The sequence below is a fragment of the Rosa rugosa genome, chromosome 2, assembly GCF_958449725.1.
Source record: "Rosa rugosa chromosome 2, drRosRugo1.1, whole genome shotgun sequence".
Taxonomy (NCBI): domain Eukaryota; kingdom Viridiplantae; phylum Streptophyta; class Magnoliopsida; order Rosales; family Rosaceae; genus Rosa; species Rosa rugosa.
Genome location: NC_084821.1, coordinates 16,965,194 through 16,985,771, shown reverse-complemented (window position 1 = coordinate 16,985,771; position 20,578 = coordinate 16,965,194). Strand labels below are relative to the sequence as shown.

Here is a 20,578-nt window from a genome sequence, read left to right as displayed (position 1 = left end):
TAGTGCACCGGGTTGTCACACAACAAACCCGGTAAGCTTTTGCAAGCCCGTATGAGTAACTCAAAACAACTCACACCAATTTACGGGATAAAAGCCCGCACAACTCACGCCAAACACGAGGAAACCTTTCGACTCGAGAATAAGGAAAACATACCATGCTTCCCAAAACAATAATCTTTTCCAACAAGGAAATCACAAAAGTCACACCGTGACAAAATCATATAAATCGTTAACCTAACAATTCAAATATGATTAATCGATCCAACCTGGATAAACACATAAGCACATCAATCATACCTATCGTTAACCTAACAATAGCATATGATTCACAAGTCCTCCCAGGAAATTTAAAAGAAAGAATCTCCGAAACTCTCTTTTAAAGACACGTACTCATGAGCATCAGATAGCTCCCCGCTACCCCCCATGATATACATATGTACACACATAGTCATACACTCAGAAATGTCACTAATACCATCTATAGTCACAGTTAATCCCATAACTCCAAGACAATATGGTAACTAGGCTCGTAACACAGATAAATCATTGGTCACCATCTGCAACCTATTACTATCTGTGACTCTTGGTTTTCAGACCCCGTCTGGTCTTAGAACCAACCGTTGGTCACCATCTGCGACCCATGCTTTTCAGACCCCATCTGGTCTCAAGTCAACGTTAAGTAAATCACACCTGACCTAAAACCATTACTACCATCTAGTTCCGGCTTTCCCCATCCCTGCTCACCATCTGTGACCCTTGGTACAAGGACCAATACATTTAAAATGAGTCACGCTTGACTCCAAAATGTAACATCAAACTCAATACTTTTCAAACAATAGAAAACATCTTTTTCCACAATATCGTTTCTATGAAAAGTCCCATTCAACAATAATATGAACCCATCATGCATATTATTCATCACACATCATCCACAAGAATATATATATTTCACGTAAATATATATATACGTAGTCATTCGCTCAGGAATGCCTACTAATACCAACTATAGTTTGCAGTTAAATAATTAACGCCAAAACAATAATGGTAATTCCGTTCATAATGAACCTTGTGAGATTACTCACCTCGAAACTCCCGCTGCGTCTTCAATACAGAACAAAGCAGCCAATCACAATAGCCGTCCAAAGAATACTTCGTCAAGTACCTAAGGAAACACAACTCTGATTCAGTTAACGAATCACAAGGAATAACGTTCGAAACCCTAAATCGAACCAAAATTCCCAAGGTGATGCCAATCGAGGCGAAACCACATCCGAGACCTCCCAAAGTCTCCGGAACACTTCCACGATCGATGTGTCCAAGCCACAAGTCGATCGGATGCTTAAATCCTCAAGGATATGAATAAATTCACCGATATGAAACGGTGAAAATCATAATAAATCCATACGAACTCCAAAATTTGCATATTATATATCAAAACGCTCATATCGACGAGTAGAAGATATATAGTACCAGAAACAGTTCCTTACATGGCCGGAACACCACCGGAACGCCGCCACAGGCGGTGGCGCACCGCCGCCGGCCAAAAACTCATTATTTCACAAAACTCCCAACATCAAAAAGCTTCATCTAAGCATGCTTGTGAATTCTCATAACTAGCTCGAAGTCAGAAAACAAGCATAAAGGGTCGAAAACTACCTCACAACCCGTGGATTACTGTTCAAACCGAGTTGAACCAAGTTCCACGTAAATCGATCCAAACAACCACCACAGATCGATCAGGGAGCCTCCTCTGAACTCAACCAAGGAATCATGAAGCCACAAAGTCGCCGGAGCTGCATTTTCCGACCGGGTCTGAAAACACCAACTGCGCCGCCTTCTATCGCCATCACCGCCACAAATCGCCGCAAGAGGACACCACAGGGAGGAGCGGACGGCAAAGACGAACCGATCTGGAAAGTTTCGTCGCCGGAGACCGTCGGAGCTCGCCGGAAAAGCCGGGTCGGGTCGCAGGGTTCGGGTCGGGTCAGCCGAAAAACTCAGACAGTGAAGGTGAGGTCGAGAGAGAAGAGAGAGAGAAAATGAAAGTTTCCGGAAGAGGAAACTGAATGAAAATAGTAAGTTTCTCTTTCGGGAAACTTCTATTTATACCAAAACGGAAACTTCTTCCGCTGGTCATAACTTTCTCATACGAACTCCAATTTCCGCGTTCCTCATGTCCACGAACTCGTATCGACTCGCTCTACAACTTTCGTGAAGGAAGTTTTCGGAGAATCTCAACATATCAAAAGTCAACCTTTGCAATCCCCTTAAAGTCATCCTTTTCAAATAAAAATTCGTCCGAAACACTTCCGCTCCGTCCACGAGCCACGAAACCTTCCAACAACCACTAATTAAATTCCGGAAAATCCTCGGAAAATAAATACGAATTTCCTGGGCATCACAATATAATTATCCCTTAATTTTGGCACATTGAATAATTTTGAATGTGCAAGAGTTTTTGCACTATAATTTAGCAAACTCATTATTATCATTCGTTGTTTTACAATTGAAATTGAACTTTACAATATTAAGAAGTTTATTTCTAATATCAAGATAATTTAAATACACATTCTTTTTGAAGGAATAAACCTAAAAATTTATTGAAATAGGGACAATGACTACAACCATAAATGATGTTCATCTAGTATTGAAATAAACAATTTTAAATTTGTTTTTACAATTGAAATATAAACTTTACATTTTCTAACATAATATAAAGAACATTATAACACTTCATCCGTCATCTCGATTAGCACTTTGCAATGTAGTCTTCATAAATCTCCCAACTACTAGTGCCCTACATGTTGTGATTCCTTATACAATTGCAAATTACCTTCATAAATCTATTTCAAAGGTAAAACTCTATTAGGATTTAAATACATATATCCAAAATATAGGTATATTAATTGTCAATACTATAGGTTATGGAATAAACAACCTATGATATAGAGTCACACAAATAATTTAAAACTACAAAAACAAACATCTAAATCATAGGTATTACATATTAAAGCAATCTAAGTATCAGGTAATTAGAAACAACGATTCTATTTTGAAGGAATGAAACTAAGTTTTGTACCAGATTCATAAATTGAAATTTCTAATTACTAAAAATCCATCCAATTCAAGCTTTACACAAAATCAAAAGATTAACAAAGATATTATACTAAATAAATCTGATGAATAGGTAATTTGAATTACGAATATGATATATGTACCTATTTGAAAGAAAGTCTCTAACCCATACGAAAATGATGAAATAAACCTCATGAATAGGTCGTTTGAAATCATCCTTTGAAATCATCCTTTGAAATCATATGCAACTTTGTGAAAGGTCTCCACCCAAAGAAAAAATGACGAATGAATTCACTAGCTTCTATATATAGGAAGAAACATACCAAAAATTCATCATTATATGATAATAATGACATTAATGTAAATACTTAAAATTAAGTACTGATAAAAACCTAAAGTGAAGGTAATACCAACAATAACGTCAATCAAACCCCATAATATTTGCTAGATGATTTTGACTATTAATCCTATTTAATAGGTGAATGGAGAATTTGATAATGGCAGCTTCAGTAATTCTTAACAACATTGGGTTTTAATATTTACCCTATTTAATAGGTTTTTTTATTTTGAATAAACCTAATTAATTGGTGTGGGTGTATATTAAAACACTCTTATGGATGAGTTTATTCTAAAATGGGTGTGTGAATTTGGGTGTAGAATCAAATTCCCCTAAAAAATAAGATGAATTTGAAGACTTATCTCTTGATCACTGAAGGTCTGAAGTTCGTCTTTCATGTTTTTTTTTTTTTTTTGTCAATCTCTCTCATGAATTTAGAATAGGATGAATTTGGTAGCCTTATAATATGTGTAGTTTTTAGCAAGACTTTATAATATGAAAAACAGGAAACCCGAAAATCAATTTCATAGTTTTCACCAGGGAGATTGCCACCCCTGTAACATATACAATCAAAAATGACCACCAAAAAGTGGGAGAGCATTCAAACGCCTCCGGATAATTTTTACCAGAAGTGGCAAAGCATTCCTAACCATTAAACGACAATCAAGAACCAAAAAATTTGAAATTCTCTGATCAATCAAAATAAGCGAGGTTGGAAAAGACGAAAACAAATAGAGAATTAGAGTGAATCGAAATGAACAAAGGTGAAGGAGGTGTCTCACCTGCTCTACCTTCTTCTTTCTCAGTTGAGGTTTAGTCAGAGTTGAAACACGTTTGAGTCGTTGGGAGAGTGGAGCACGTGAAAAATTTATGATTTTTGCTCTCGCTATATTTTTAGCATTTGCTGTAGATTTAGGGAATGTAGTCTTCTCTTTCATCTCAATCCTTATTTTAGAGAAGCTGTTGGAGTTAAAAAAGACAAATTTTCCCTAAAATAGAGAAAAATGAGGAAATAGGGAATCTGTTGGAGTTACTCTTACCCTTTAGAGTTGAAACAAAAGAAGAGGACGAAGAAGGAGGCCAACCTCACAAGTAGCCTTGATAAAAAGACTGATTTACCTTTCGTGTGGGTCAGCCACAACGATTGTAATTGTTAAAAGCTTGAATAAATTCTTTTTAAAAAAATAATTAAGAATTGTCCGATATACTCTATAGAAAAAAGTTCTTAAACGACATAATAATTTAGAGTTTTGGACTACGAAACTGTTATAAAGAGTAAGCACATATACTTTTGTCACTTTTTAGATCCTAACATCAATAAAAGATTAATGAGGGAGGGGTAAAAACTTGAGCAATGATAAATCTGTCTTAGTTAGGCTCTCCCCAAGTTTCTAATTTTTTTTTTCGTTACAACCCAATTTTCTAATTGAAAATGGCAAGCGTGCCACCAAAAATAGAAAGAAATAAAGAATTTAAGCCTGGAATTGTTTTACGTAATGAAGGTTTGAGCTTACAACTCACAACACTACTGGGCTTCAGAAACCTGATCCCATCGGAGGTTTGAGCTTCCTTCCCAACTGAAGCTCAGAGATGTTGAAGATGATTGTGGCAACTGCTGCTTCTTATTCTTATCGTTATTGCAGCAGCAGCACCACAAGAAGAAGAAGAGGAAGAGATATGCCTTGTCTTCTTCACTCCACTTTTCTTGTTTCTTTCAACAATTACACAGCCTCCTTTCATTCTCAACCTATAAAGCCTAATAGCAAATCTAGAAGAACCCACCCTGGAAAGCCCAAAGTAGTCACTAATCTCAAGGATGCCTTGAAGGTGTTCGATGAAATGCTTCAAAGGCGTCCTCTGCCTTGGGTTATCCGTTTCACTCAAGTATTGGGTCAACTGAGCTCGTGAAAATGAAGCACTATCCGGAAGTGATAAATTAATGGGTTTGAGGAGAATCGGTCCTGATGTTTATACTCTAACTATCATCATTAACTGCTATTGTCATTTGAACCATATGGGGTTCAGTTTGTCTGTCTTGGGTCACTTCTTCAAGTCTGAATTTGAACCAAATGTCACCACTTTGATCAATGGCGATAGAGTTGCCGAGGCTACACAAATTTTCAGAAAAATGATGGAGGGAGGTACTTGTAAGCCCGATGTGGTTACTTTCGGCACATTGATAAAGGGCTTGTGCATCAAGGGCAACAATGGTGGAGCTATTCAACTGCTCAGGAGGATGGAACTATCTCCAGATTGTAAGCCTAATTTAGTTGCTTGTAACACCGTCATTGACAGCCTTTGTAAGGATACACTAATTGCTGATGCCTTCAATCTCTTCTCGGAAATGACTATTGCCCCTGACGTCATTACATATACGTCCTTGATTCATGGAGTTTGCAGCTTAGGCCAGTGGAAACAAGCTATGAGGTTGTTAAATGAAATGGTCAATGAAAAGATATTTCCAAATGTGCACACCTTCACCGTCTTGGTAGATACACTTTGTAAGGAGGGGATGGTCTTGGAAGCGAAAAGCGTGATTGAAATGATGATTCAAAGAGATATTGAACCTGATACAGTTACATACACTGCACTTATGGATGGATACTGTTTGAGAGGTGAAATGGGGGAGGCAAGACAAGTCTTCGATCTAATGGTTAGCAAGGGATCTATGGTGAATTCTCGTAGTTATACCATATTAATCAACGGATATATTGTAAGCACAAAAACATCAACGAGGCCGTGATGCTTTTCAGGAAATGTCTCGTAAGGGATTGTTTCCAGATCTTGTGACTTGTGCTGTTTTACTGGATGGCCTTTGTAAAAACCGACAACTTGGTATGGCAATAGAGTTGCTTAGAGAGATGGAAGGCAAGAAATTGCATCCAGATATTGTAATTTACAATATTCTCATGGATTATTTTATCAAAGCTGGAAAAGTTGAAGCTGCAAGGGATCTATTTTGCTCTTTATCATCAAAAGGTCTTCATCCTAGTGTTAAGACATATACTACAATGATTAGTGGATTTTGTTACGATGGCCGAATTAGTGAAGCAGAAACATTGCTTAGAGAAATGGAAGAGAGAGGCTGTTCTCCAAATGATGTTACCTACAACACATTTATCCGAGGGCTTATCAATAACAATGAGACATCAAGGGCGATGGGTCTTATTCATCAAATGGTGCAGGGGGTTTCTCTGCAGATGCATCAACAATGGAAGTGATAGTTCGTTTATTGTCTAAAGATAAAGTAGATCCAGCTTTGTTGCCATTGATAAAAAGATCATTATGAGTATAATTTTTCATCTTTTGACCATCTTTACTGTCACGTTGAACTTTGAAACTATTGAGGCTTAGGCTACCATAAATGTATTAAATATGTCATCTGTTAGTTTGTAATAGTGTTTTTAAAGGTTAGAATGTTAGATGACGATTCTTGCCAGCTTATTGCTGGTTAAATTGATAGCATTTCTCTATTTCTTTCTTGCATGTGACTATCTGTTTTCACAGTGATAAAATTTGTGTTGTTCAACCTTTTCAACTCTTTTCCAGGACTTCTTTATGTTAATTCGAGAAGTGTGATGTTTTGACTGATACTCTGATAACATTGTATTTACCATGGCTCAACTTGCAATGCAAGCTTTAAAAATTTTCAGGTCTCTGGTTTCTGGTTTGCTTCATCGCTTTGGGCAGCTTGCTGTCTTCAGTTCAGTTCCATGGATGCTCTTGAGATAATGTGAGTTGTGTAGGAAAACTGAAAGTTATAAACTGAAGATACATGTAATTGAATGGACTTGTCAAATTTTATTTTATGTAGTTTCATTCTAAAAGTGTCATTTTCAAGTTTCTTTTGAAATGTTGCCAACTTTAACAACAGTTTGAGTACGGGGATTCAATACTAATTTTCTTGGCCTATTAGCTTATCTCCGATTCTGCCAGATACTCTCTCTTAATTTCATGATTTATGCATTTCACCCAAAACAAATAACATTGATAACTAAAATGCATACTTTGTTCCATGACAATTTACAGATGGATATAATAGATTTATGAAATTTCTGTAGAAAGAAAAAAGTTATCCTAACCTCATTGCTGAATATTACTCCAGAGCCAAGGCGTCAAGCCAATACAAAATGTATCCATTAGAAACCATACCATTTAGGCCAAAAAGAAAAACCGTACCTAAAGTCAGATCAAGTTCAACAGACCCATTGCCAAGAGCAACATTCAATCTAGCAGATGAACCATAAACATTCTTTCATGCTCTAGCTAGACTACAATATGACCAAAAGAAAAAAAGTGACTCGTTTTGATTACTATATGCGAGTAAATAAGGAGGTGAGTTTACAGGTGATTGGATCAATATATCTTGCTGATAAAAAATTCCTGATAAAGACTAAGATTCTACGAGTTTTATTCAGGTGAAGTTTTTACTGTTTTACGCCTAGTTTTACAGATAATTTAAATTGAAGGCCCATATATATTATATAAGTTGTCTTCCATTTTTTTTATGGATATATTTCTGTTATGTTGGGTATTCTGAAAACAGTGGTATCATTGGTAAAAGCTTAAAACTCATCTTATTCCTGGCTTCTAACGTATCTTGACACATGTTTGTTTTTATTTTTTAATTTTGTTTATGCTTTTGTTTTACAAAAATTTTGAAACGATGAGTATGTGTGTATTTATACATAAATGATATTCCTATTTTGTTTTGACTATTTTTACTTGCCTCGCAAGTTTGTTATTCCTTGTCTTAGTTTACAAGGAAGATCTAGTTTATATTTTCCTAATCCTATCAGACTTGGGATTGTGCTAGCTCTATATAAACACCGCCTTATTTTAGATTGCAATTCAACATTCAGAAAGAAAACAATACCCCAATATCTCTCCAGTGGAGTCCTCTACTCTGTTACTAGAATATGGTGTTCACAGTTTGGAGTTATTAAAGTCATTGGCGTTGGTTTTTGAAATTAGTGTACGGTCCGAAATGTCAACAGAGGAGGATGGGAAGAAGAAGTTTACCAAGAGAGACGAGCTCCTCAAAATCGAAAAAAATGTTCAAAGCTGGTGGGAAGAGGAGCGAATTTTCGAGGCTAAAGCTCGTAAAAACTCTCCTAAACCAGGAGAAAAGTTCTTTGGGACTTTCCCTTTCCCTTACATGAATGGCGTTCTCCATCTTGGGCATGCATTCTCACTTTCAAAGCTCGAGTTTGCCGCAGCTTATCACAGATTAAGAGGTGCCAATGTGCTCTTGCCTTTTGCTTTCCACTGCACTGGCATGCCCATCAAAGCGTCTGCCGATAAACTTGCAAGAGAGGTTCAAGAGTTTGGTTGTCCTCCAGTGTTTCCCATTAATGCAGAGCCGGGGAAACAGGAAGAAAAAAGAAAAGGTATGAGTGCAGGTTCACTTCCGGGTAAGAAGCACAAGGGAAAGAAGTCTAAGGCTGTGTTGAAATCAGCCGGAGAAGCATACCAATGGTTTATTATGCGCAAGGGTACTGACCTGCCTGACAGTGAGATAGAGAAGTTCCAAGACCCAAAACAGTGGTTGACATACTTTCCTCCGAAGGCAGTGAAAGACCTCAAGGATTTTGGCTTGGGCTGTGACTGGAGGCGCTCCTTTATAACCACAGACATGAACCCTTTCTATGACGCCTTTGTGAAGTGGCAGGTTAGGAAACTCAAATCCATGGGTAAGATTGTGAAAGATGTCCGGTATACAATATACTCTCCAAAAGATGGACAGCCATGTGCAGATCATGATAGGGCCAGCGGCGAAGGAGTTCAGCCACAAGAGTACACTGTGATTAAAATGGAGGTGGTGGCACCTTTTCCTTCAAAGTTGGGAGTGTTGGAGGGGAGGAATGTGTTCCTTGCTGCCACAATGTTGAGACCTGAGACAATCTATGGACAAACAAATGCATGGATTTTGCCTGATGGGAAGTATGGAGCCTTTGAAATCAATGAAGCAGATGTCTTTATTCTTACTAGGAGAGCGGCACTCAATCTTGCCTATCAGAAGTACTCTAGGGTCGTAGAGAAGCCTACTTGCTTGGTTGAAATAAATGGTAACGACTTGATAGGCCTTCCATTGAAGTCTCCACTTGCACCGAATCAGATAGTTTATGCACTTCCCATATTGACCATCCTAGCAGACAATGGTACTGGGATAGTGACCAGCTTGCCTAGTGATGCTCCTGAAATGATGGCCTGGCGCGATTTAAAATCAAAACCTGCTTTGAGGGAAAAATATGGTGTGAGGGAAGAATGGATCATGCCCTTTGAAGGAAGGAAAGTTGAGGAGGCTGAACCACTAACAAGGAGCAAACTTATAGAGGCCAGAGAAGCATTCATCTATAGTGAACCTGAGCAGCGAGTAGTGTCAAGGTCCGGTGACGAATGCATTGTGGCGCTTACAGATCAATGGTACATCACATATGGAGAAGCTGAATGGAAAAAATTGGCTGAGGAGTGCTTATCCGGCATGAGTTTGTATTCTGATGAGACAAGGCGTGGATTTGAACACACATTGGGGTGGTTGAATCAGTGGGCTTGTTCACGATCTTTCGGACTTGGGACTCGTATCCCATGGGATGAAGAATTCTTAGTTGAGTCTTTGTCGGATTCAACTATTTATATGGCTTATTACACCATTGCTCACTTCTTACACAATGGAAATATGTATGTTGGCAGCAACTCAGAAGTTAGACCTGAACATATGACTGATGAGGTTTGGGATTTCATTTTTTGTGAAGGTCCAAAACCTAAATATTCGGTATTGATACATCAATTCTCTTCAGACCGAAAGAAACAACAAAATACATCAATTCTTGATGAGATGAAGCAAGAGTTTCAGTATTGGTATCCCTTTGATCTTCGAGTGTCCGGAAAGGATTTGATTCAAAATCACCTAACCTTCTGTATATATAATCATGCAGCCATTATGGCCAAGAAGCACTGGCCGCGCGGGTTTAGGTGCAATGGGCACCTAATGCTCAATGCCGAAAAGATGTCCAAGGCCAAAGGGAACTTCAAGACACTTGCCGAGGCAATAAACGAATTTTCTGCTGATGCCACACGATTCTCTTTGGCTGATGCAGGGGATGGTGTTGAAAACGCAAACTTTGACTCTGAGACTGCAAATGCTGCAATCTTGCGGCTCAAGAAAGAGATGGACTGGATGAAAGAGGTCTTGAAACAAGAGCATCATTTGAGAACGGGTCCACCATCTACATTTGCTGACAGAGTCTTTGCAAATGAGATTAATATTGCTGTCAACAGAACTGAGAAGAATTACCAGGCTTACATGTTCCGAGAAGCGCTTAAGACCGGGGTGTATGATCTTCAAGCTGCAAGGGATGAGTATAGGTTTTCATGTGGCACTTTGGAGGGCATGAACCGTGATTTGGTTTGGCGTTTTATGGATGTGCAGACGCGTCTTATTACTCCAATATGTCCACACTACGCAGAACATGTCTGGAGAAAAATTTTGAACAAGGAAGGGTTTGTGGTAAAAGCAGGATGGCCTGTGGCTGATGCTCTAGATATAACCCTCCAAAGAGCCAATAAGTACTTGCAAGCGTCCATTCTTTTAATCAGAAAGCTGTTTCACAAGAAAAGTTCCAAGAAGGTGGCAGATGATCACAGGAAACAGCTCAGAGGCTTGATTTATGTAAATGAACAATTTGATGGGTGGCAGGCGAAGTGCTTGACGATACTCAAGAGTAACTTTGACTCCGATAATCGCAGTTTTTCTTCAGACATTGACAAGGTGATACAGGAGGCATTGCCTACAATTTGTGTTGGTGAGTTGAAAGATTTGAAGGAAAAGCTAAAAGAGTGTATGCCTTTCATAAAGTTGAAGAAGAATGAGGCAATTGCACTTGGGGCTCAGGCCTTGGAATTGAGGCTACCGTTTGGAGAGATTGAGTTCCTTCAAGACAACTTGGATTGGATAAAGAGACAAGTTGGTCTTGAAGAGGTTCAAGTTTTATCGGCCTCCAATCATGATGATAGAGCTTTAGCTGGTTCTCATGCTGAACAGATGGAGCAGAATCCTCCAGTCCCTGGAAGGCCAACTGTCATCTTCATTGAGTAATGTTCATCTGCAATTTTCATAGAGCCTTTTTGTTAGGTTATTTTACTCAACTTGTATGTTAGGTTTTTGTTTTTGTAATTCTACTTTAGCATGGAGCCATGGATTATAGGACTATCAGCACTTGTATTTGTATAAACTTAATACATATATTGAAAGACATTGCATTTCGGAAAATAGAAGGTCAGAGCCCACTTTTTAGCATTTTATCATTCTTTCATCTTGAAGTTGAGCATCAATTTAATTTATTTGAGGATCCCTATTTAGTGGAATTATGCACAAGAATGGTAGATCACATAATTCCAGGATCAGGAGATTGAGCTGGAGAAAGACTGTGATTTTGAAAGTTTGTGATATAGTATTGCATGTCTTTTGGTTGTGGATGTGTTTTTACTTGGAGTCCAAGTGGTGAAGCCTTCTTTTAAATATCAGGTGATGATAGAGCCTATTTCTGTTAATGAGATTACTGGGAACAATGTTGAAGAAAACCAGTTAATGACCTGTAAAAACTGCATGTCTAGGTGGTGCACATAATATGGTAGCTATAGAAACTTTTTAGTCTTTTTTCTATGGTAGCTCTGCTGTAAATGCTTGAGTTTTATGAATTGATTGACCAGGGCTGTTCTAGCGGTGGTTTGTGATACTGATTACCCAGTATTATTTGAATCTTTAGTCAGTGTCTCACTGTCTTATCTGTGAATCTCATTAGCAAGGGTTTTGTATCTTTGTTTCATAGCTAACATTGTGCTGTCAATGTAGAAAAGAGATCTGCTTTGGCGATTAATTGGTCTTATCTGTGAATCTCATTAGCAAGGGTTTTGTATCTTTACTAGCAAGATTGCCCGCGCGTTGCTGCGGCGTTCACTATTCCGAATGAAATGAAAAAAAAAGTGTTGATTGAGGTGAAGAAGATGTTTGTATATTGTCAATATGATTTAGGTCAGAAATATTGCATTTACAAATATTAGATACATTACATGTCTACAAAAGCAAGGTCCAAAAGCAAAGTAAGAGAAAGATGCTTCAAAAAGGGAATCCTTCTAGCTGGAATGATCAACACAGTTCCGGCCGGGTTAGTGGTTGCCCTGCATAATATAAAGGGGCCGTGACCACTTACCCAATTTTAGAACAAAAATTACCCACTTACTCCAGTAAGAGTTTTTTAACCCCATTTACCCAATCTAACCTCTAGTGACAGTTTTGCCCCTATAATAACTCTTTCCTCTCAAACTCTCTCTCTCTCTGTGCCGCGCACCACACCAGGCTCCGTTCTCTCTCTATCTCTCTTCTCCGGCGCCCCACCTCAGGCTTCGGGCCACCACCTCCATCCAGTCCCCACTGCCATCAGAAACGATCGTCAACCGTCATAGGTCCCTCAAGCCGCCCCCAGATCGGAGCTCAACCCCCAAGCGCCGCCGTCACCGAACCAGACTCTCTCTCTCTCTCTCTCTCTCTCTCTCTCTCTCTCTCTCTCTCTCTCTTACTGCCATGGCTGTCCCGGCACCCCACTTTCAGCTTCAGGCCAACCTCGATCGATCCACCTCCGGCGTCACCAACAACCAAACCACAGATCCCCACTGCCATCAGAAACGATCGTCAACCGTCATAGGTCCCTCAAGCCAGCCCCCAGATCGGAGCTCAACCCCCAAGCGCCGCCGTCACCGAACCAGACTCTCTCTCTCTCTCTCTTACTGCCATGGCTGTCCCGGCACCCCACTTTCAGCTTCAGGCCAACCTCGATCGATCCACCTCCGGCGTCACCAACAACCAAACCACAGATCCACCGATCCAAGGCCCACAGCCACAACTCAGCCCCCAACTCCGATCTGACTCCGAACCCAGGCCGAATCGACTCCGCTCCAACGTGAAACACGCTCCGACGACTCCTCACAGTCCGGTGGGTGCCCAGATCAATTCCTGGGTGCCCAGATGATTTTTGTTTTTGTTTTTTTGGTATAATGAGATTTTTTTAATTTTTTTTTAATTTTTTTTTGTATCTGTAATGGTTCATTTGAGGGCAATTATATGATTATTGGAGGGTAATAATATCATTATTGGGGCAATAACATGATTATTAGGAGGCAATAATATGATTATTGGGTGGCAATAATATGATTATTGAGAGACAATAATATGATTATAAATTGATCAATTGTGCCTGTAGTGTATTCATTTAGGTTTTGAGAGTTCATACAATTCACTGGACGACAATAATATGATTATTGGAGGAAATAATATGATTTTTGGGAGGCAATAATATGATTATTGAGGGGCAATAATATGATTACTGGGGGGCAATAATATTGTTACTGGGTATTATTAGTCCCCGGTCGCCGGATTCCGGTCACCGGTCGCCTGATTCATGTCCCCGGTCGCCGGATTCCGGTCACCGTTCACCGGATTCCGGTCATCGGAGTCCGAGGCCGGCCACTAGTCACCGGAGTCCGGCAAGGTAACCAACGACTTCTCTCTCTAAGTGAGAAAGAAGGAGAGGGCAAAAAAGTTCCAAAAATAAATAAAAAGAATAAAAAAAGAATTAATTGGGTAATAGGGAAATAATCCCTTAGAGTGTTTTGGGTAAATGGGGTTTTTAAACTCTTCGTTGTGCAAGTGGGCAATTGTTAAGCAGAAATTGAGTAAATGATTATTTCCCCTAATATAAAATGTTAGTAATCCCTTCAATTGCAAAGTAAACACTTTGGAAGACTACATAAATCGAGCAACATGACAAAAAGCTGGTGGCACTCAAAGTCTTTCACAGACTCGAATGGCCCTTCAATATTCAAGTAATATAATAATTAACTATAATAAAGATGATTCTGAAGCTTAGCATGCATATCAACAACATACAAGACTGGTATACTAATTACTAAGAGCATGCTCCTCAGGCCCGGCCCAGGGCCCAAAATTTTGCAGTAGATGGATAAAAAAAAAAAAAGTTGTTTGAGAGGCTAATAGTACATCAAAAATGCAAAAGTTGTCTAATTTTTTTTATATGTGTCATCATGGGCCCAATTTTTTTTCATCAATATGAAATATTTTTGATTTTTTTTTATATAAAGGGCCCAATTTTATTCTTCGCCCCAGGCCTTGAATTTCCCAGGACCGGCCCTGATGCTCCTTAACAAAACCTACAAGTTATGAACTCTAATTACATCATTATAGAAACATCAGTGTAACCAATACATAGTAAGTTGAGAAAGGTTACTGGTTTAGCCATACAAATTACATATAACATTCAACTCAGATTTATCTGTTAAAATTAAATCCCAAGATTGATAATTTTCCTGTCAATTAGTTACATAGTATCATAGAATTCACCTTGCAAGCAGTTCAATAAAGAAATTCTAATGCCATTTAAGAGAGGATATAAGATAAGAGATAGGAGGTAGGAGGTAGGTAAGGGCCAGAGATCGAGGGGGAGAGAGTATCTACCTTTGTTCATTTGGAACCAGCAAGAGGATAATGAGAACTCAACAGGAACATTGATACTCAATAATTAGGGTATAAGGATGTGAAAATCCAGATTTCCAAAGAGGATATTAACACCTGAGCAATCCACCGTAATATGTTATGAAGTTGGGAGTACAGTCCTTTCATCTCATTGAAAACAACCCTTGAAAAAAAAAAAAACGAAATTTAACAACCCTTGAAAAAAAAAAAAACGAAATTTTGCTGAAGTGAGAATCTAAAAAGGGAACAGAAGTAAAATGGGCACTTCTAATTATATCCAACCTTTATAAGATGTCTTCAGAAAGATTGTGGAGCTCATAATGGCAGCCCTCGTGTTGGAAAGTTTGGAAATCCTTCACATATTTTGGGAAGAACACAGCATCGAGGTACACATCAATCAGATTATAGAAATCCTGAATTAAAAAAGAAAACCACTCTTCAGAATACAGAGGCTATGTACCATATACCACGTTCTTCGCAAACTTGTTTTTACCTTCGAATTTGTGGAGGCAACTGGGTAGCAAGTCCTATCAGGATAGGTGAATGCATTGGGAAAAGTATCCAAGCTCTTCAACAATTCTACAAACGGTTCTTTCAAAGGGTATTTCCTAGAATGCCATAATACTGTGTTCCTAGTAAAAATAAAAAATAAAAAAACGATCATTCTTCCAAAGAAGCTACTCATGAAATCCTGCTGTGAAATCAGTGTTGTATTATAAAATATCAGAGTGAACAGATAATTCAAACCACTTTCAGAGCAAATCTTTTATACATTGTTCTATCCTAAATTAACAGCTAGCTACCAAATATTTATACCTTTTTAGGGGGACAAATCAGACTACGAATAACAAATAATGAAAAGTACTATACAATTGGAAAGTCGTACTTTACACATTATTCAATTGGAATCAATATCTCGCATTCAAAACCTGCTATATACTGATTTAGATATTCTATTGCTAACACAGAAGAGTCTATTTTGATTGTTGGTCTGTAGGAAGTTCCTAAGAGTAGCCGACCAACTATTGCTGATACATCTGATTCAAATGCACCGACAGCAGCAGTCAATCGATACAAAAGAGAAAAGAAAAACCCAATCTTGGCTTAACAGAACTAGAAAACCCAACAAAACACATACCTTTTTTGGTCCCAAAGACTGTGTCCTAAACTCGATCACAATCTCAGCACACACCTCTTCCAAACACAAAGTCTGATTTATTTTTTTTCCTTCAGATTATCAAGCGAATCACAATTTGGGAGCTGTTGAAAAGCAAAACTACAGATTAGTAAAGTAAATGATGAAAGCTGTTCTAGGAAAAGATCAATGCTTATTCTAGAAAAAACTGAAATTACTCTATAAAACAAAATGATGAAAAAAATTTCTGAAGAATACACTTGCCACGCAAAAGCAACGAAGCACCAAGCATGCATGTTATAAGAAGAAGATACAATAACCTTAACTGAGTTACAACAGTGTTTCTGTTTTATTGATCAAGAATAGAATGTGACTGGAAAAAAAAAAAAAAAGCAAAATGAAAATATAACTTTTATGTGCATCAAAGTACAGTCATAATAAAGAGTAAAGAATCTACAGTTTTCATACAATGAAACAGATACTAAAGAAATAAATAAGACTTAATCAGTTAATCAAACATGATGCACCATGAAATTAATCAAACATGATGCACCATGAATCAAAAGGTATTGACAACTCTGCAATTGAACTGCAAAATAAACCAAATTATCATTTTACTAATGCTCTTATGACTAAAATTTTCTTTATAATGCATCAAAACTAAAAAAAATTATCAATACACTTTTACTTACCCTGTCTTCGCTTTATTGATATAGTTTCACAATCAGTGTCCATATGAGAAACAACAGTAAAATCTTGTTCATCAGGTATTCTCTTTGCTAGTTCCCCAGCATTCTGACTCTCTGCATCATCATCTTGTAAAACTCTCCTCATTTTTGTTTTTCCACTCTTCGTTGCCATTACTGTATTCAAGCAACCCACAGTTTTAGTAGAATGAAACAACTGCACCATTATTATCAAAAAACAATTACATCCTTGATTTTAAGAGTTTATATGAATTGCAAAAAACTACAAATCTTGAGAAGAACTATTAAATATTATGAGAATTACCGATAGCAGTTGTACTATTAGTATCTGAGTTTTGATCAGCAAAGAACATCTGATTTACAATCACACCGCGATCTTGTTCATTACTTCTAATTTGCTTATCACGATGATTACACTCATTGGAACGATTCTGTTGCCTCATCTAATTTGCTTATCAAAACTCACTGTGACAGATTCTAATGCATGTTTGATGAATCAAGAAGAACCAACTCTTAACACCTCTAGTCAAAAAAAATTAAACTGCATCATTACAGCATATACCAAAAACCAGTTCATGAATCAAAAACACATGCTATTGTCAAAAAGAAATACCAGTATGATCAATTTTATACTTTTGAACTTTAGAGAGAGAGTGAGAGAGTAAGAGAGGTATTCCATTCCATCCACTTCAAACAGTATGGGAGACATAACTAAAGACGAAGACTTTTAACCTACTCAAGATCCAGGTCTTTACTACTGTCTCAACCTATATTCTTTCTTTTACGCTTGTGGTTTGTTTATAAATGCTTTGTGTACAAAAGAGCAAAGTGAGATATATTATTTTTCCTGGAGAATCTTTGCTCTAGTTTTTTATGTTACTTCTTTTCTTCTTACATTTATCTCTCTTTTTGCTATTCACAAACTTGCATTCTCAAAACTGAATATACACTGTGATTAGTGTAAGCAGAAAGTGAAGAAACTACTTTAGAGAGTTGAAGGTGCTTACTGTTTTCTACTTTCTAACTGCTGAATAACTTATTGCTATCTTGTTCAATTGCTCATCAATTTGTTGCCATCTATTGTATGATTTATTTATATAAAAGTATCCAAAGTAAATGAAATTTGATGACTTTGGTTATATTCATTCCCTTATAAACTATTTCACTATCAACTTCACATTAATATATCTTGGGAAGTTTCAAACAGACATTCACATTTCTCTAAAATGCATACCTGAATTCAAACCAGTTGAAAAATTCAATGCCACACTGTTCACAGAATCTACATTATGAAATAGTAGCAGTTAGAGAATCCAATATCACGATAGCTATGTAAATGATATCTTTAAAATAACAATTATCTAATAAAGTTTATACTTTCTACCTGAATCAAAACAGTAGATCGAGATAGCACTAAATAACAGACAAAGGAACAGTGGCACGAAAATCACAGTGAGACTTTTTTGCATAGAATCTGCAAAAGAGACAAAATAATAATAAAAAAAACAAATCATGAAAAAACAAACATAACAAAAATCAATCATGATTGCCAAATGCCTAGACATCTCCAACCAAACTCCATAAGATTAACGCAAGTTCAAGCAATATGACCACAAAAACCACAAAAACTAACTATAAACTCAGAAAACATTTGATCACCACCCCAAACCATTTGACCATTATAAATTTTCACTTGACCTGAACAAAAATAATTTAGAAATCTTCTCCTACAAACTAAGACTGTGTCATCCTAGAAGTACGCAATACATTGAAATACTAATGTGTTAATAAATCTTGGTATTCGCAAATTCCAATTACACCACTAATTATGCAGTTTAAGTCACTTAATCGTTCACTTAAAATTTGACCATCTATATGCAGTTTAAGTATGATTAAATAGCCTCTTTGATTACGCGATACTATGATGATCATAATTCACAATAAACTGATATAAAGTAAGACAACCATTTCGTGAACCTATCTTTAACTAATTAACTGTCTTGTTGTCCCAACCATTTCAGATAATTGAGTATTGCTTTGAGAAAGTCTAAATTGGAAAACAAAATAAGGAAAGCCAACTGAATCAAATTCCAAGTTATATCTATGTTGAACCAAATTTGAAAATCATTGATGTCCTCGTGACTGAAATTTATATAAAAAAAAATGGGCTAATTACTGTTTAGTACCCTGTGCTTTTGGTCCAACATCAATTCAGTCCCCCGACTTCCAATTTTATCAAAAACACCCCCACACTATTATTTCTCCATCCAATAGGTCCATCCGTGATAAATCAGTCAATTTCAGCCGTTTAGGTGCTGACGTGGCGATCCAACTCAGCCCAGGTGGGGCCCACACAGAAGTGAAATTCCCAAACTGACCCTGGCCAACCAAATATGAAAAAACCAAAATAAATTCCAATTTTTGAGGTTGGGGAGACTCGAACCCACACCAACACCTTTCATTTGCAAAGGCCCAACCACCAGACCACTTGCATGGTATTGCAATATTACAAACGAAAATAATATATGTATAATAGTTTAAAAAACTCTCCTTCTCCACCCACCTCTCTCCTCTTCCGGCGACGCTCGCGCTTGGTCCACTTCAAGACGACTAGAAAGAAGCAGTTGGTCTCGCGACAGATCACGCTGAAGTTGATCTTGCTCGTGACGGGGATTCGCCGGTGGGATTCCGGCGAGGAGATGAACACCGAGAACTGGTTCGGTAAGATTCCGATCTTCTGGCTCAGAACCGCCTGGAACCGCTTGAACTCTATCGCCGGGTAAATCACGACGTCTCCGATTTCCGACTCGCTCTCGCCGTCGCAGAACACGACCGGAAAAGAGATGCCTCCGATGGCCTCCATCATCTCTGGCACGATCGCCGGCGTGATGACGTCAGATCCTGAAAGCGTCAAAGTGGAAAGGTGTAGAGGGTAGAAGAAACAGAGAGCGATTTGATGGTTTTTGGTGCGGAAGGGTCGAACTGGGTTGCAGAAGAGGAGAGGAGGAGAGAGGTGGGTGGAGAAGGAGAGTTTTTTAAACTATTATACATATATTATTTTAGTTTGTAATATTGCAATACCATGCAAGTGGTCTGGTGGTTGGGCCTTCGCAAATGAAAGGTGTTGGTGTGGGTTCGAGTTTCCCCAACCTCAAAGATTGGAATTTATTTTGGTTTTTTCATATTTGGTTGCCAGGGTCAGTTTGGGAATTTCATTTCTGTGTGGGCCCCACCTGGGCTGAGTTGGATCGCCACGTCAGCACCTAAACGGCTGAAATTGACTGATTTATCACGGATGGGCCTATTGGATGGAGAAATAATAGTGTGGAGGTGTTTTTGATGAAATTGGAAGTCGGGGGACTGAATTGATGTTGGACCAAAAGCACAGGGTGCTAAACAGTAATTAGCCCAAAAAAAATTATAAAAAAAAAAAGGAGAGAGAACAGTAGTTAACTGTGAAAAATGTGGAAATTGTGTACAATCTTGTTTGTAGTAACTTCAAAAACTCAAGATTCTTAACCTCATATAATTGTACTCTATATTTGTGGCTGATGTAGTAAAGCATAACGCCAAAACCCCCATTAAAAACAGAATAGTGAAAGACTGAAAGCCAAGTAGGAGACAAAGCATTTCCATGATGCTACAAAGATGGCCATAAGCTGTGCACGTCTGATTTTGAATAGGGTAACAATCAAGTCGACAAACTAACTGAGAAAGTTATTAATTTCTTTTATCATTTAGTTTTTCCTTTAAGAGTCTGCTAGTACAATTATTAT

General features: G+C 37.9%; 3 protein-coding genes and 1 long non-coding RNA gene across 4 annotated transcripts; 2 read left to right on the top strand and 2 right to left on the bottom strand.

The window, feature by feature from the left end:
- Positions 1–5,426: 5,426 nt before the first annotated feature.
- Positions 5,427–6,633, top strand: LOC133730448 (putative pentatricopeptide repeat-containing protein At1g12700, mitochondrial). Its single transcript, XM_062158034.1, has 2 exons — positions 5,427–6,065; positions 6,166–6,633. The coding sequence occupies exons 1-2, from the start codon at positions 5,427–5,429 to the stop codon at positions 6,631–6,633; spliced, it is 1,107 nt and encodes a 368-aa protein (XP_062014018.1).
- Positions 6,634–8,399: 1,766 nt separating this feature from the next.
- Positions 8,400–11,615, top strand: LOC133734279 (leucine--tRNA ligase, cytoplasmic-like). Its single transcript, XM_062161904.1, has one exon. The coding sequence runs from the start codon at positions 8,400–8,402 to the stop codon at positions 11,508–11,510; it is 3,111 nt and encodes a 1,036-aa protein (XP_062017888.1). The 3' UTR covers positions 11,511–11,615.
- Positions 11,616–12,404: 789 nt separating this feature from the next.
- Positions 12,405–16,290, bottom strand: LOC133733841 (uncharacterized). The gene is made up of 5 exons (XR_009857932.1): positions 16,099–16,290; positions 15,454–15,592; positions 15,243–15,373; positions 14,943–15,123; positions 12,405–12,592 (listed from the first exon to the last, which is right to left on the bottom strand). It is a non-coding gene; the product is annotated as an uncharacterized LOC133733841 (long non-coding RNA).
- Positions 16,291–16,607: 317 nt separating this feature from the next.
- LOC133730447 (uncharacterized) lies at positions 16,608–17,245 on the bottom strand. Its single transcript, XM_062158033.1, has 3 exons — positions 17,107–17,245; positions 16,788–16,958; positions 16,608–16,684 (listed from the first exon to the last, which is right to left on the bottom strand). Exons 1-3 carry the CDS (start codon positions 17,243–17,245, stop codon positions 16,608–16,610), a joined length of 387 nt encoding a protein of 128 aa, XP_062014017.1.
- Between the last annotated feature and the right edge of the window lie 3,333 nt (positions 17,246–20,578).

Coding starts and splice junctions, on each gene's coding strand:
- LOC133730448 (XM_062158034.1), top strand. CDS start 5,427: ATGGGGTTCAGTTTGTCTGTCTTGGGTCACTTCTTCAAGTCTGAATTT. Junction 6,066..6,165: donor GACAAGTCTTCGATCTAATG/GTTAGCAAGGGA, acceptor GATGCTTTTCAG/GAAATGTCTCGTAAGGGATT.
- LOC133734279 (XM_062161904.1), top strand. CDS start 8,400: ATGTCAACAGAGGAGGATGGGAAGAAGAAGTTTACCAAGAGAGACGAG.
- LOC133730447 (XM_062158033.1), bottom strand. CDS start 17,245: ATGAGGCAACAGAATCGTTCCAATGAGTGTAATCATCGTGATAAGCAA. Junction 16,959..17,106: donor TAATAGTACAACTGCTATCG/GTAATTCTCATA, acceptor GCTTGAATACAG/TAATGGCAACGAAGAGTGGA. Junction 16,685..16,787: donor ATCAATAAAGCGAAGACAGG/GTAAGTAAAAGT, acceptor TTTATTTTGCAG/TTCAATTGCAGAGTTGTCAA.